Below are 14485 nucleotides of genomic sequence, written 5' to 3'. Positions count from 1 at the left end.
TCAGTTTCGAGGGGGTCGACGGAATAGGCGAGAAAATCGGCGGCCACGTCACGATTTTATCGGCCAGGAGCACCGTCTTCGCCGCCATGTTCCAGAACGACATGAAAGAAGCCAAGACGAAACAAGTGTCGATCAAAGACATCAAACCGGAAATTTTCAAGCAGCTGCTCTACTATATTTACTCCGGCCGCACTAGTGCGACTCTGACGGAAGATGCTGCCCGTCTGCTGTTTGCCGCTGCCGACATCTACAACGTCCAAGACCTGAAGAACGAGTGCGCCCGTTTCCTGTTGACTTGCGTCCGACTGGACAATGCCATCAACTTGATGGCCTGGGCCCACCTGCATTCCGTCGATAAACTCAAGGAAGCTGCTCTCACTTTCGTGGCCTTGCACGGCAAAGAGATTTGCCAACTGGACGACTGGGAGAGGCTGATTAAAAACTATCCTGATCTCTGTTTGCTGGCCACTCGACGCATGTGGCATTAATAAGGTTCTTTTCTTTACTGATTCATGTTGATTTTGTTGTTTTTTCAAACTTAATTGGTACCTGAGAAATGTGATCAAGAATCGATGAAATACAGTTATTTGGTTTCATTTTTTTTTCTCACGCAAGTCAAGATAAAAATGTTAACTTTCTCTTATAAGTATTATTACTCCGGCTCAAAAGAAATTGAAAGTCAATTTTATTTGAATAAGAAAGTAACGAAAGTATAACCACTTGAATCTGAAACGACACTAGGCTTGAATTGTGTAGTAACGTTTTCTTTAAGAAAACGGCAAAAGAGAAATATTCCCGACGGAAGTTGGCAACGGGAATAATGAAGTAAAAGTACCCAGCGACCCTGACTCCCCGAGAGGGCTGGCGGAATTGATGTTTTATGGATACGCAAGTCCCAGTCTTTTTTGACATTCTCCTTCCCCCTTAAAAAAGAGATGTTACGTGTTTGACTGAAAGCGACTGAAAGTAGGTTTCTCTTTTCCTCTCATTTTCAGACGAGTCGTACGAATATCCTCTCCTGAATAATCGAATGACGGACTGTAAACTTGTTAAGGTCGTTGCTAGCTGTTCCAGCCCTCACGCGGAATCGTTCCCAGCTCTCACTCGATTTTGTATAAAAAGATAACCACTCGAGGACTTGTTATCACATTTCTCTATCTTCTCACCAGCAGAACAGTAACAACCATTCAACGCACAAAAATGAAAATCGTGAGTCCCTTATTTCGTTCGTGATTATTTTGATTAATACCGCAATTCCGTGTTCACACTCTTTTCTTATTACCAAGGTAATTGTTGTCGCTCTCTTGGCTCTTGTCGCTGCTCAGAAAGACAATGAACCCGTTGCCATCGTCTCGTCCAACAGCGAAATGAACGCAGACGGAAGCTACACATATGCGTAAGTTGTCCGGGTATATTCCGCTTTCAAATGTATTGTTTAATAGCTATTTAAAATAATTCATTTATTTTTTTTCAGTTTCGAAACTGCTGATGGTACTAAGGTTGAAGAAAGTGGAAGCCAGAAGCAAGTGGGTCCCAAACCCGAGGATATTGGCACCGTCTCCAAGGGATCTTACTCGTACACTTCTCCGGACGGAGTCGTCATCACCGTCAACTGGACCGCCGATGAGAACGGTTTCCAGGCAACTGGTGACCATTTGCCTACTCCTCCTCCCATGCCCGAGCACGTCGTCAAGATGCTCGCCGATTTGAAAGCGGCTGGCGTTTTGTAATCATTCGGTTATGTATAGCCGCCGCCCGAGTGTACATATATAATTTGAATTAGTAACCGAGCATATGGTGAATCTAATTTTGGACTTGTCTATTACCAGTTGTGTTACATCAGCTTTTATACATCGTCTTCCAGCAAAATGCAGAATAAATTTTGTTTGATATGTAATGTAACTAAAACAGAGTTATTTTCTCTCGCTCTTTTAGATGTTATTCTGAAACAAAGAAAATGAAGATGATGGTGGTTATCATATGATTAGGAAAACGTATGATGGCATGCTTAATGAGAATGAATACACTGTCAAAGGTTTATATAGAAATGTATATGCAAATAAATTCGACAGAGAAAGTGCGGGGGGAAAAAAAGAACTAGCGTTGGCGGTTTGAAAGTCAGCCTTCAGACGGAAGAGTGAAGACCTTAAAGGCACATTGTCATCTACCTCTCACTGCAGAGCATAAGCATCTGCTTGATTAAGAATTTAAAATGCGCTTTATGCAAAATATGAAAATAAAACCATCCATCATTCCTCATTCCCTTTTGGTTGCCAAGGGGGTCTTATTGTGGCGCTTGCGGTCTAAAAGTAATTATTAACGGGTTTCGTGTAAATTTTTACTATTTTATTGTCTGCGATAGGGGGGGTAGTGTAACTTGTCGAGACGAAATGTTAATACTTAATTTAATACCGATCCGTTCAGCGAATGACAAGCGTGAGCGAGAAAACCGCTTTTATCGTTTTTGCGGTTTGGATTTAAGGAAGGGAAATCCAAGTGTCGTCTGCTATATTGTTTTGTTAAAAAAATGTAACGAAAATAAGAAATTAAGAAGCAAACCCAAATGATGACATGATTCGAAATTTAGCTGAAGGTAAAATTTAATTTGAAATGATTAAATGTATTGCAAATGTTTAAGAGTCAAAATATGTAAGGAATCGTCGCGTTGATATGCAAAAAGATCTTGGTAAACACAAACATTCCCTTTTTGCTCTTAAAAATTTTTGTTGTGCAGCTGTGAAACAAACATAGCGAATCAGCAAACATGAGCCAATCATTCCAGCATGTTCCCATAGGCCATAGGAAAGTCATGTACAAGTTTATATGGAAAACAGTCATGTTGATATTAGAAAACATGGTAGACATTTTCATATTTTCTTGCAAGTTTTCTTGAACATTGTGTTGCAGTATTAATCTTTTAGTTTGTAGTTCCAACAGTTTTGCTTTGCAAATGTATCAACTGTTTTGTTGTTCGTAATTTTAAACATTTTGATTTTTCTTGAAGGAACAACACTGGAATGATTAGCCGTCAAACAACCCATGTTTCATAATTTAGATTGTTGGATGATTTTCGAATTAAAACCTGTTTTCACTTTATTATCTAAAAGGAAACGACTGTGTCGAAAAGCTCGTCAATAAGGAAATGTCCAAAAACCACAGGCGTGAAGGAATATAAGTTGGAAATCATCCAAATGGGACAGCACGAATCAAAGTGTTCAAATATTTTTTCAACTAAAAATGCGGTGTGTAGATAGTAAAGGGAAAGAGTAAAAGTGTTCGCCAACCTTGAGCGAATAACTTTTTAGCAAAGAAAGCCTCCTGCAGACCTTCACTTCCTAACCATTATAAACATATTATGAGAAATGTCTCATCATCACTTGCAGTTCTCCTTTCTCTCGGTCGGATTCTGCGAACCTGTTTGAGTCAGAGCGTTATTGGTTGTTTAAAAAAGGTCATTTCTAACATTTCTGCAGCATCATTTTACTGCCTCGCTAGTACATCACTCCATGCGCATATATAAAGAGATGGCTCATTGAAAAATCATCCTTCCTTTGGCGCCGACACGGAGATGAAATTTGTAAGTATAGCTCAAGCTGAAAATTGATTTTAATTATTTTAAGCTTTTACTATCCGTGTTGGCTTTGGCTAATTATTAGGTAATTGTCGTCGCTCTCTTCTCGGTGGCGATCGCCGCACCCACCATGAATAAGGAGACCGTAGCTATCGTCTCATTGGACAACGAAGTCAACATAGACGGAAGCGACATCCACGAGTAAGTATTGCGTAGAATTCTAATTGTCTGCGCAGTGCTATCGAAATAATTGATTGCTAACAAGGAATTGAACTTTGATAGTGTAGAGTATGCGGATGGAACGAAAATCCAAGAGCAGCAGAATGAGAAGTACATCGGTACCAAACCGGAAGACATTGGCATCGCTTCCAAGGGATCTTACTCTTACAATTTCCCGGAGACCATCATCACTGTCAACTGGGTGACTGACGAAAAAACTAAAGTTGTCCACGCTTACATTCAAATAAGCTACCCGGTTCTCCAAAATCTTTGTAGGTCTATGTCTTGCACGACTCCCGATGATGGCCAGTGAAACAAACGCGATGCAAGTTCGATTTCGTTTGATTGCTGTCTAGTCTGTACATAGCATTTTTTTTTTCTGGTGGAACTCAAAATAAAATTAATTGCAAGCAGCAGAAGAAATTAAAGGACGAACTTGACTGCTATTTGTACCAGTAGTTATCTAGCTTGTGAAACCTTCCGGTATTATCTCCCCGAGTACAAACTATGGATTTCTTATGACGCAATTAAAAACTGCTGAATCATTCATAACTCGTCATCATCACCAGCACCACGAGATCAAACAAAAATACCTTATCGTTAAGCCTGATAACGTGACAGTGTATATAAATAAACACCAGCCGATTGCTTTGATTTATTGTTTGCCACAGTCGAAATGAAGTCAATTGCCCCCATAATAGCCCTTGCTTTCTTGGCCAGTTTTTACCTGGCCGAAGTATCACCGCAAATCATTCTCGAAGTTCCCGGCTATGGCGTTCTAAACGGCACGACTGATTTCTCTTACGATGCCGGACGCCTATTCTATGCCTTCCGCAGCGTCTTCTATGCCGAAAAGCCTGCACCGCAGGGTCGGTTTTTGGTAAGTATAATTCACTTTCATGCAGCTGTCTTACAAGTTAGATAATTATATGCGTCCTGATTTTTTTCTTTTCTTTTCATAGCCGCCGGTTCCAAAAGCTCCTTATCCCATGGACGAAATCCAACAAGCTACCAGCAATAACTTTGCATGCCCTCAACCTGGTTTCGGAGATGAAGATTGCCTTTCTCTCAACGTTTACACGCCACAAGTATCCATTTAGAAAAACAACGTATACAAATGTTTCTGACACGTTTTAAAAGTTTCCCTTCTATTTCTTTGTATAGCTGCCATCCGATTCCAATCCTTCTCTTCCTGTTTTGATTTTTATCCACGGAGGTGGCTTTACTGCCGGATTCGCTTCGGCATTCGACTCGGTGAACCGATATTTGGATCACGATATCGTTGTCGTTGTCATTCAATACCGTCTTGGACCGCTTGGTAATTCATTCCTGATTGAAATTTTCTTTTAAATCTAATGTGGTATACAACGCTTGATAGGATTTATGTCGTTTGACACGGACGAGGTGCCTGGCAATGCTGGTATTTTCGACCAAATCGAGGCTTTACGTTGGGTCAACAAGAACATTCAATATTTCGGAGGCGATCCCAATCAAGTAACCATCTCAGGCGAAAGCGCCGGCAGTGGTAGCGTTTCGCTCTTACTCTTAGCGCCACAAGCCAGAGGTAACTCAATATTTAATTGAAATAAGTAAAAACTGTATTTTAAAATTTGTATTTCATTAAAAGGACTGTTCCATCGCGCCATCGGTGAGAGTGGCTCCGTTCTTTGCGGATGGGGTATCGATGATATCGGCGGAGTCAAAGCGATTTCGTTGAAAATAGCGGAACTGGCGGGATGTCCACTTGAACCCTATGAGGACCTGCTCAACTGTGTCCAAACCATCGACGCAGAATTACTTTCAGCCGCTATGAAAGAATATACGGCGAGTTTCTGTTCTTATCAATTTTTTCATGACTTTTAAATGTTCTGCACATAGTCCTTAACTGCTTATTGAAAATTATTTGGTTATTTTACTTTGATAGAATGAAGATAAGGTGATGAATGGTGGTCTCGGATTCAGCTTTTTACCCGTCATTCAAGTGGCTGGAGCTCAGAGGATCATCGAGTCGGACCCACGGCAGCTTTTCAATTCCGGAAACTTCACAATCGTTCCAACGATGTATGTTTTATATTTATTCATGAGCTCTTTACACGATACAAGAGAACATTTTCTTCTAGGTTTGGTGCAAATCAGCAGGAGGGCTCCCTAACAGTTGCAGGTAAAAGCTCATTGTCATCCGTTATAATAGCTCCGAATAGCTCGAAAAAGCGCACAATAAATAGCTTTTAATTATCATGTACCAGTGGTTGTAAAAGTAACTCACTTATATGCTCGTGCATATTGGTGCGCATAATTTTAGACATATTTCGTAACATAACAAATTGAAGTGGTTATTGTTTCTGGGTTGTCTTCCCCACAGGTTTGTACGACTACTACCTCGAACCGAACAATTTGACCGAAAATGAGACCTTTTTGGCCAACGATTTTGTCCCACTGATTCTCAAATCCTTGTGTAAGTAGAAGATAATAGAGTCTTAACATTTCTGTCTGGCATAATTGATCTTGTATTGTATTGGATTTCCGGTTTTAGTTATCGAGGATGAATCCGGCGAGTTGGCGGCCCAGTTGACCGAGAAACATTTAGGAGATGCCGAATTGGGCAACTTTACATCGATGACGCCTGGACTTACAGACGTAAGAAAACCACTTCATTTCATTCCTATAATTTTGAATAAAGATTTGATTTGCATATTGTGACAGTTGAGCAGTGTACTGTTCATAAAAGAAGGAACATACGAAAATTTACAGCTCATTTCTCAGCACAACCCAAGCGCATTTTTCTATTCGTTCGAATACGAAGGGAGGAACAGCTTGTGCAATGCCTTTTTTATTGGAAATCAACCACCGGTTCCTCATGGTATGTCTGCAGCACTTCTTCTCATTTAAAAACGACTGATTTTTATTTCTTTTTCGGCGTTTCGTTTTACGTACAGGCGTGTGTCATTCTGACGAATTGATCTACCTTTTCGTTTACCGATTTACATCCATCCCGCCGAGTCTTAATGCCATTGAGACCGAGGTCTCAAGGAAAATGCTTCAGATCTGGACAAACTTTGTGAAATATGGGTAAATTACTAATGAGGCTATATTTTGAATTATTTAGATTAGTCTTTATGTAAGCAAATAAAATAGAACGGTTATTATTAATTTTATTTTTGGTAATTATTTAGCGATCCGACTCCCGACGGCGTAGCCCTGCTGGACGGTATTCCAAAATTCGCGCCATACAACGCAGCGGACGAATTTTACATGGCGATGGATGAGGTTTGGACAACAAAATCGGACTACACTTTGACTTACACAGTGACCGCCGATGAACTCAACCCTTCGCCTAACTAGTGAGGAAAATGCGTAAACTAAAATATAGAATGCTGATCGCTTTCACCTATATATTAACCTAGCTAATCAACTTTGCTGGCCGCCTTGCCCCTAGTGTTACGTGCTCGGCTACCAATAAATAAAACAGTTATAATACAAAATTATACATAAATGCGCAAACTGGATTACAAAGAATATTTTATATAACCTTCTGAACGATACCACTCATAAATCTCTCAACACTCCAGGCATTAGAGTAGAAAAATTAGGGGGTATTCTTTTTTTTAGAAAAAAGGACATTTTACCGAAGTAAGGGGTTGAAACCTAAAGGTTTGGAATGGTAAAAGAAACGTAATAGAAGAAAGGTAGAGGTAACCAAATGTCGACGAAAAGGCAGGCCATCACAGTTCGCCCAGGAGAAACAACGGAATAGGCTAACAGACCAAAATCTGATATCATGCTGAAGCCTGGCTGGAACTAAACCGCTTGGCGGCGCTGTGCGGTGGTAGGGCAGTTTTGCAAAGCAGTGGGAACTGGGAAGGGAAACAAAGATTCAAATAGGCATTTCGAGTCTTCGAGAACATAAATTCACTTCAGCAATGTTGAAAATACAATAAAAATTTGGCTACAGTAGCTAACTTCTGCTAATGTTTTAAACACAAAAATAAAACTGCCCTATCACCGCACAGCGCCGCCAAGCGGATTAGTTCCAGCCAGGCTTCAGCATGATATCAAACTCTTAGTAGTTAGTACGTCGTGTCGTCGTTGTTTCTCAGTATCTCCTGTCTTTCACTTGGTTCGCCATTCAGACGTACGTATCGTCTGAGCTTCGGCAGTTTGGTTTATCTTTAAGTGAATCGTTGTGCACTTACAGTACGCAATTTTGATTGAAATTTGATTCATTTTTTGGCTGTCAACGATGTCATTCAAATTTGAAGTAATTGACGTGATGACACGGGTCAAATGGTTCACTCAACTCAAAACCCAAAAAAAGGAAACAAAGAATAAAACTTCTGAGGCGATAAACACGGGATCTGTATTCGAAGAGCCATTGGATGGGGTCTTTCAGTTGAATCATTTCGACAGGAGCATCCCTTTCTTCAAGATCGTTTGCAAGTACAGCCGGATTGAAGATCTACCCGAAGAAGAGGAATACATACTGGCGTATCGTATTGACGTGTGTTTGAAGCAGATGGAGTCGCAAGAAATATTCGACCATCAAGAAAGGAATGCTGCCAAGAGAAGAAAAGTTTATCCAAGTAAAGCTGGTGTCGTCTCGACGGATAAAGTGGCTCAATCAACTCCTCATAATATGAAGCGCCCCTGCAGTGTTTGGCTTAACTTCAATCGAGACGAAAAGAAACTCTTGAAGGTGAATACACGTTCTGTAATTGTCGATGGGAAACATCTACCAATTGATTCGGAATGGACAGAACAATTTATTGTCAAGTTAGACCCGAGCTACCACAGCTTATCGGTCCCGTTGATTTGCGTCTTCTGGATGAAGTTTGCCAATACCGATCACGGTGAAATGAATGTCGTTAAACATATGACGAACCTGTTCGTTCGACAATCGAGCTGCGATGTCCAGTTCTATTTCAAAGGAGGTTTTAACGTTGGCGGGCACGCTACCATCTTGGCAGCCAGAAGTCCCGTTTTTGCCGCCATGTTCCAGCACGACATGCGAGAGAAGAAGACGGGAAAAGTCGTGATAGAGGACATCAATCCAATAATTTTTAATGACCTGCTTCACTACATCTACTCCGGCCGGATTCCATCCCCACTGAATGAGAAGACTGCCCAGCTGATGTTTATGGCTGCCGACAAGTACAACATCGACGACCTGAAAGAATATTGCGTCACTTTCCTTCTCTCCCAAATGCAGGCGACCAACGCCCTCGACCTGTTGATCTGGGCACACCTGAACTCGATCGAGAAAATCAAGGAAGCTTCTCTTAATTTCGTGGCCGCCAACGGAAAAGTGATTTTCCAAACGAGCGAGTGGGAGAAAATTATTACTGCCCACCCTGACCTCTGTTTGCTAGTCACCCGACGAGTGTAATAGAAGGTGCTCTGAAAATCTACGAACGTTATTTTGTAGCTTAATTTCATTACACGTCGTACGCAATTAACTATTGTGAAACGAATGCATTTTGTTTTACTATTGGTGATGAATACAGACACTTTTCAAGATATTCTTTGACCTGAACTTGGTAACTTTTTTCTTCAAATTTTTTCTGTTTTTTCTTGGTTTATTATACGGGTTATCGGTTTCCTTAAAGAGTTTTTCAAAATTACATGAATACGCATTTAACAGTTTACAAAGATTTATCATCTTCAACTTAACAGTATTCTAACTATTTCGTTCGATTTTGTATTTAATCTTCTGAACGATGTCACTCATAAATCTCTTAACACTCCAGTCCACCAGGCATTTAGACTACATAAAAACGGGCGTGTTTTCTTTTAAGAAAAAATTACATTTTACCGAAGAAGGGGTTGAAAAGACTTAAAAACCTATGATTCGGCGGATTCGGTATGGTAAAAGCAGAGTCATTCTCTATTTCTCTTGCTCTGGTAAAAGAAACCAGGTAAATAGGAGAAAGGTAAATAACACAGTAACCAAATGTCGAGGAAAAGGTCATTGGTCATTGAACAGTCATTGAAAAATCTAGGATAAAATTTAGGGATTTAGAGAAAATACATTTAAAGGGATTTTTTTTAGGGTTTGGTTTGTGTCCCTAGACTGGGAAGAAACGTTCGAAAAATGTCTGGGAAAAAAATTCCCCTGGGGTACGACCCCTTCTTAAAAATTGGCACCCCTGGGCAGCGATGATATTTCGTTATTCTTTACTAAGCACATGTGATGGTAAATCAGGATGAAATCAAACTTACGTAGAACTGTTGATATTCAGTCCAGAGGGTTGAGATTTTATAATTAGTATGGGGGAATCGATTTCCAAGTCTGAAATTAGTGTAAATTCTAACCAGTGGTCAGTTTCGGTACCGAAGACTAAGGCTGTTTTAGTTTCTGAAAATATTCGACCGAAACTACTGAACCATAACTCAAATTGTAAGGGCAAGAAGATAATAACACTTCAAGAATACAGAAAACATATTGGTCACAAAGTGATCAATCAAAAATCCACTGAGAAACTTGGGATCGCAGTAAGTTTTTGTTTCTTATCTTTTTATTTTCTCTTACAACTAAACATTGTTTTTGTTTAGGCTAAACCAGAGTCAAATTTAGAAGAGAAATGCTGTGGACAATCACCAAATCCAGATAGAGTTACTTGCCCCCTATGTGGATATTTGGTTTCCACTAATAAATGTATGAAGTGCATGCACGTCTTTGAAAAAGAAAAAATGTTTCATCACACTTCAAATATTAAGTCATTACCTGGAAACAAATCATCCAGAATCTCTCAGATGTCAAAGGTTTCTTCGGATGGCACCCGACACCCTCGGACTCAAAATGCTCTAACTTCTAGACAGAGTAGAGCCAGGTTTGAGGAGCCACAGTGTGTAACACTTAGTAGCGATGAAGATGATGACTCCTTTCAGGAAACAAAAAAACTCAAATGTGATGGTACTAACAAATCCTCTGAAAAATTGGATGAAAACCCTTCAATTGTGATTCAAGTACAGCCCAATATTATAGAAAGTCAGTTAAACTCAATTATTTCCACTGCTGGTTTTTCTTGTTGATTAATTTATATTTTTCTTTTCAATTCCTTGTTTACTTGTAGGTGAAGCTTCAAATGGTGTCTCGATGGATTTGCCTGTTGATACAGAAGGGAACCTTGGATCAAACGATATACTCCTCTGGAAAGAAGGTGGATTGAATGGACCTTTCTTTGCCGTAAACTGCCGATCTGTTCGTATTGGATCATATAAGATTGTTCCAGTGGGACGTGTGTTATTCTCGTCCGAAGGAATTATGCTGCGAGCTCCAGTTTTTTACAACCAAGATAAGCCATCAGAAAAGAGCGCTGTATTTAATGTAGCTATACCAGCTCAGCAAATACTAAAAGTGCATGCTCATTTCAGCCGAATTTTGAAAGTCATCTTCCTAAATGTTGGTCCAAGCTGGTGTCGCCAGCTTTCAAAAAAATTAGGGCTATCCAAAAGTGGCCCATATTGGGATTCTGCTAGCGAAGACGAAAATCACAAACGATTGACACTTTTTCCCAATGATTTGGACGATGCAGCGAAGAACGCAATCAAACAAGTTTTCGTTTCTCAAGGTGTTTATCACGAAATTGATCATACCGAGGCCTATCGACTCTTGATTATTTCCTCACCTCCAGAAATTCGTGATGCGCTTAAACGTCTCCCCACGAGCACTGCTGTATCAGCAGAAGCGAGTGTTTCGACAACTGAAACGCAAGATGTGAATGGTGATGGCAAAGAAGACTCGTGCAAAGTTGAAGTAAGTAGTAGTCGTTATACACCTAAACTAAAATTTTGGTCAAATATGTAGTTCGTAGAGCTGAACGCCGAATTTGTGCTTTAAATCAGTCTTCTTTCTCTTCTAGTTACGTTACGTTGCCAATACCGGTCACGGTGAAATGAATGTCATCAAACATATGACGAACCTGTTTGTTCAGCAATCAAACTGCGATGTTCAGTTCTCTTTCGAAGGAAGCCGAATAAAAGTGGGCGGGCACGCTACCATCTTGGCAGCCAGAAGTCCCGTTTTTGCCGCCATGTTCCAGCACGACATGCAGGAGAAGAAGACGGGAAAAGTCGTGATAAAAGACATCAAGCCGGATATTTTCAAGGACCTGCTTCACTACATATACTCCGGCCGAACTTCAGCCCCCCTGAATCAGAAGACTGCCCAGATGATGTTTATGGCTGCCGACAAGTACAACATCGACGACCTGAAAGAATATTGCGCCACTTTCCTTCTCTCCCGAATGCAAACGACCGACGCCCTCGACTTGTTGATCTGGGCACACCTGAACTCGATCGAGAAAATCAAGGAAGCTTCTCTTAATTTCGTGGCCGCCAACGGAAAAGTGATTTTCAAAACGAGTGAGTGGGAGAAAATTATCACTACCCACCCTGACCTCTGTTTGCTAGTCACCCGACGAGTGTAAAGAAAGGTGGTTTGAAAATCTACGAACGTTACATTTGTAGTTTATTTTCATTACACGTCGTACGCAATTAACTATTATGAAACGAATGCATTTTTTTTTACTATTGGTGATGAATACAGACATTTTTCAAGATATTCTTTGACCTGTCACTGGCAAGTTTCTTCAATATTTTCTTTATTTCATTTGTTTGTTATACGGGTTATCAGTTTTCTTAAAGAGTTATTTATACAAAATTACATAAATGCGCAATTAATAGATTACAAAGAATTATCCTTTGCAATTTTACATTATTCTTACTATTTCGTTCGATTTTTTTTAACCTTAAGAAGGAATCTAGTAATCTACTCATAAATCTCTCAACACTCCAGGCATTACAGTAAGAAAAATTAGGGCGTATTCTTTTTTAGAAAAAAGGACATTTGACCGAAGTAAGGGGTTGAAACCAAAGGTTTGGAATGGTAAAAGAAACCAGGTAATAGAAAAAAAGGTAGAGTAACCAAAGGTCGAGGAAAATGCAGAGCCCATATTTCGCCATTCTTTCGCGTTTTCGTCTAGTCTCCAGACGTATCGTTTGAGCTTCAGCTGTTTGGTTAAAGTGTTGTGAATAGTTGTGCGCTTACAGTACGTGATTTTGATCGCATTTGATTTATTGTTTGACTTGTCTACGATGTCATTCAAACATGAAGTAATAGACGTGATGACGCGGGTCCAATGGGACACTGAACTCGATGCGGAACCTATCTCCGAAGAGACCCTGGATGGGGAATTTTGCCTGACTCACTTCGACAGGAAGTATGTCGACAGGATCGTCCCTTTCTTTAAGGTGGCTTGCAAGTACAACCTGGTCGAGGAGCAATGCCTCGATTTTCCTCATCAAGAAAAGTACTTACTGATGTATCGTATTGACGTATCTTTGAAGCTGTGTGCAAGAGATTTGGAGTTGCAAGAAAAATTGGAAGCTGAAAAATTTGAATCCAGTCCCGGTTGGATTACCGGTACTATCAAGAGAAGAAGAGTGAATTCAGGAAATGAAGTTGGCGTCTCGACGGAAAAAGTGAATCCATTGATCCTTGATAACACGAAGCGTCCGTCTAGTGTTTGGATCAACTTCAGTGGAAGCAGAAAGAAACTCTTGGTGGTGAAATCGCCTGTAACTGATGATGAACAACAACCAACAACCATTTTAGAATGGTCAGAAACATTCTTTGTCGACCGCGGGTCTAGTTACGACAGCTTATCGGTTCCGTTGACTTGCGTGTTCTGGTTGAAGTTTGACAGTACTGATCACGGTGAAATGCATGTCATTAAACATATGACGAACCTGTTTGTTGAGCAATCCAACTGCGATGTTCAGTTTTGTTTCAAAGGAAGTCGAATAAAAGTTGGCGGGCACGCTTCCATCCTGGCAGCCAGAAGTCCCGTTTTTGCTGCCATGTTCCAGCACGACATGCAGGAGAAGAAGACGGGAAAAGTCGTGATAAAAGACATCAAGCCAAACATTTTCAATGACCTGCTTCACTACATCTACTCCGGCCGGACTTCAGCCCCCCTGAATCAGAAGACTGCCCAGCTGATGTTTATGGCTGCCGACAAGTACAACATCGACGACCTGAAAGAATATTGCGTCACTTTTCTTCTCTCCGAAATGGAGACGACCGACGCTCTCGGCCTGCTTATCTGGGCACACCTGAACTCCATCGAGAAAATCAAAGAAGCTTCTATTAAATTCATCGCGGCCCACGCAAGAATAATTTTCAGAACGAGTGAGTGGAAGGAGGCTTGCAACGCCCACCCTAACCTCTGTTTGTTAATTACCCAACGAATGTAACATAAGTTGCAAATTGACGTTTAAAAATCTATGGACGTAGCATTTGTAGCTTATTTTCGTTGTGTCGTGAACAATTCATGTACTATCGTGAAGCCAATGCGTTTTTTTGGGGGGAAGGTTAATTACCATTGGTGATGAATACAGACATTTTTCCAGAAATTGTTAGACCTGTTGGTAATTTTCTTCCAATTTTTTCTTTAATTACAGTTGTTTATTATACGGGTTATCGGTTTCCGTGAACTTAACGCTCCCTTCCACGGGAGCACTGAACGCTATCGCAAGAAATGTATTAACATTATAAATTAAAACATATACATTTAGATTTATTTATGTTCACCACGGTTTTATTTTTCGAAACATATCTCCTGTGTTCGCCCATGTTATCGCCTCGCAGTAGCGCAGTTGGGAGCGCGGTGGAATACAATGCTGTCACTTGTTAGG

General features: G+C 40.5%; 5 protein-coding genes across 5 annotated transcripts; all 5 read left to right on the top strand.

Annotated features, from left to right (window-relative positions):
• Nucleotides 1-1073: 1073 nt before the first annotated feature.
• Nucleotides 1074-1897, top strand: LOC124315668 (larval cuticle protein LCP-22-like). Its single transcript, XM_046781479.1, has 3 exons — nt 1074-1209; nt 1287-1396; nt 1475-1897. The coding sequence occupies exons 1-3, from the start codon at nt 1201-1203 to the stop codon at nt 1728-1730; spliced, it is 375 nt and encodes a 124-aa protein (XP_046637435.1). The 5' UTR covers nt 1074-1200; the 3' UTR covers nt 1731-1897.
• Nucleotides 1898-3107: 1210 nt separating this feature from the next.
• LOC124315671 lies at nt 3108-4206 on the top strand. Its single transcript, XM_046781490.1, has 3 exons — nt 3108-3577; nt 3657-3772; nt 3854-4206. Exons 1-3 carry the CDS (start codon nt 3569-3571, stop codon nt 4101-4103), a joined length of 375 nt encoding a protein of 124 aa, XP_046637446.1. The 5' UTR covers nt 3108-3568; the 3' UTR covers nt 4104-4206.
• A 231-nt stretch (nt 4207-4437) lies between these two features.
• LOC124315234 (juvenile hormone esterase-like) lies at nt 4438-7280 on the top strand. Its single transcript, XM_046780763.1, has 12 exons — nt 4438-4670; nt 4753-4878; nt 4955-5108; nt 5169-5354; nt 5418-5614; nt 5715-5851; nt 5911-5951; nt 6153-6245; nt 6324-6427; nt 6494-6650; nt 6727-6859; nt 6964-7280. Exons 1-12 carry the CDS (start codon nt 4467-4469, stop codon nt 7130-7132), a joined length of 1701 nt encoding a protein of 566 aa, XP_046636719.1. The 5' UTR covers nt 4438-4466; the 3' UTR covers nt 7133-7280.
• Nucleotides 7281-9973: 2693 nt separating this feature from the next.
• On the top strand, nt 9974-12346 carry LOC124315196. Its single transcript, XM_046780696.1, has 4 exons — nt 9974-10279; nt 10340-10775; nt 10861-11543; nt 11650-12346. Exons 1-4 carry the CDS (start codon nt 10055-10057, stop codon nt 12214-12216), a joined length of 1911 nt encoding a protein of 636 aa, XP_046636652.1. The 5' UTR covers nt 9974-10054; the 3' UTR covers nt 12217-12346.
• Nucleotides 12347-12761: 415 nt separating this feature from the next.
• On the top strand, nt 12762-14394 carry LOC124315380. The gene has a single exon (XM_046781027.1). The coding sequence runs from the start codon at nt 12884-12886 to the stop codon at nt 14042-14044; it is 1161 nt and encodes a 386-aa protein (XP_046636983.1). The 5' UTR covers nt 12762-12883; the 3' UTR covers nt 14045-14394.
• Nucleotides 14395-14485: the final 91 nt, after the last annotated feature.

This window comes from Daphnia pulicaria, chromosome 11, assembly GCF_021234035.1.
Source record: "Daphnia pulicaria isolate SC F1-1A chromosome 11, SC_F0-13Bv2, whole genome shotgun sequence".
Lineage (NCBI taxonomy): Eukaryota > Metazoa > Arthropoda > Branchiopoda > Diplostraca > Daphniidae > Daphnia > Daphnia pulicaria.
This window is presented reverse-complemented; position numbering and strand designations above follow the sequence as displayed.

Coding starts and splice junctions, on each gene's coding strand:
- LOC124315234 (XM_046780763.1), top strand. CDS start 4,467: ATGAAGTCAATTGCCCCCATAATAGCCCTTGCTTTCTTGGCCAGTTTT. Junction 6,246..6,323: donor ACTGATTCTCAAATCCTTGT/GTAAGTAGAAGA, acceptor TTCCGGTTTTAG/TTATCGAGGATGAATCCGGC. Junction 6,428..6,493: donor TGACGCCTGGACTTACAGAC/GTAAGAAAACCA, acceptor ATATTGTGACAG/TTGAGCAGTGTACTGTTCAT.
- LOC124315380 (XM_046781027.1), top strand. CDS start 12,884: ATGTCATTCAAACATGAAGTAATAGACGTGATGACGCGGGTCCAATGG.
- LOC124315668 (XM_046781479.1), top strand. Junction 1,397..1,474: donor GACGGAAGCTACACATATGC/GTAAGTTGTCCG, acceptor ATTTTTTTTCAG/TTTCGAAACTGCTGATGGTA.
- LOC124315196 (XM_046780696.1), top strand. CDS start 10,055: ATGGGGGAATCGATTTCCAAGTCTGAAATTAGTGTAAATTCTAACCAG. Junction 10,280..10,339: donor CTGAGAAACTTGGGATCGCA/GTAAGTTTTTGT, acceptor GTTTTTGTTTAG/GCTAAACCAGAGTCAAATTT. Junction 10,776..10,860: donor ACAGCCCAATATTATAGAAA/GTCAGTTAAACT, acceptor GTTTACTTGTAG/GTGAAGCTTCAAATGGTGTC.
- LOC124315671 (XM_046781490.1), top strand. Junction 3,773..3,853: donor GACGGAAGCGACATCCACGA/GTAAGTATTGCG, acceptor GAACTTTGATAG/TGTAGAGTATGCGGATGGAA.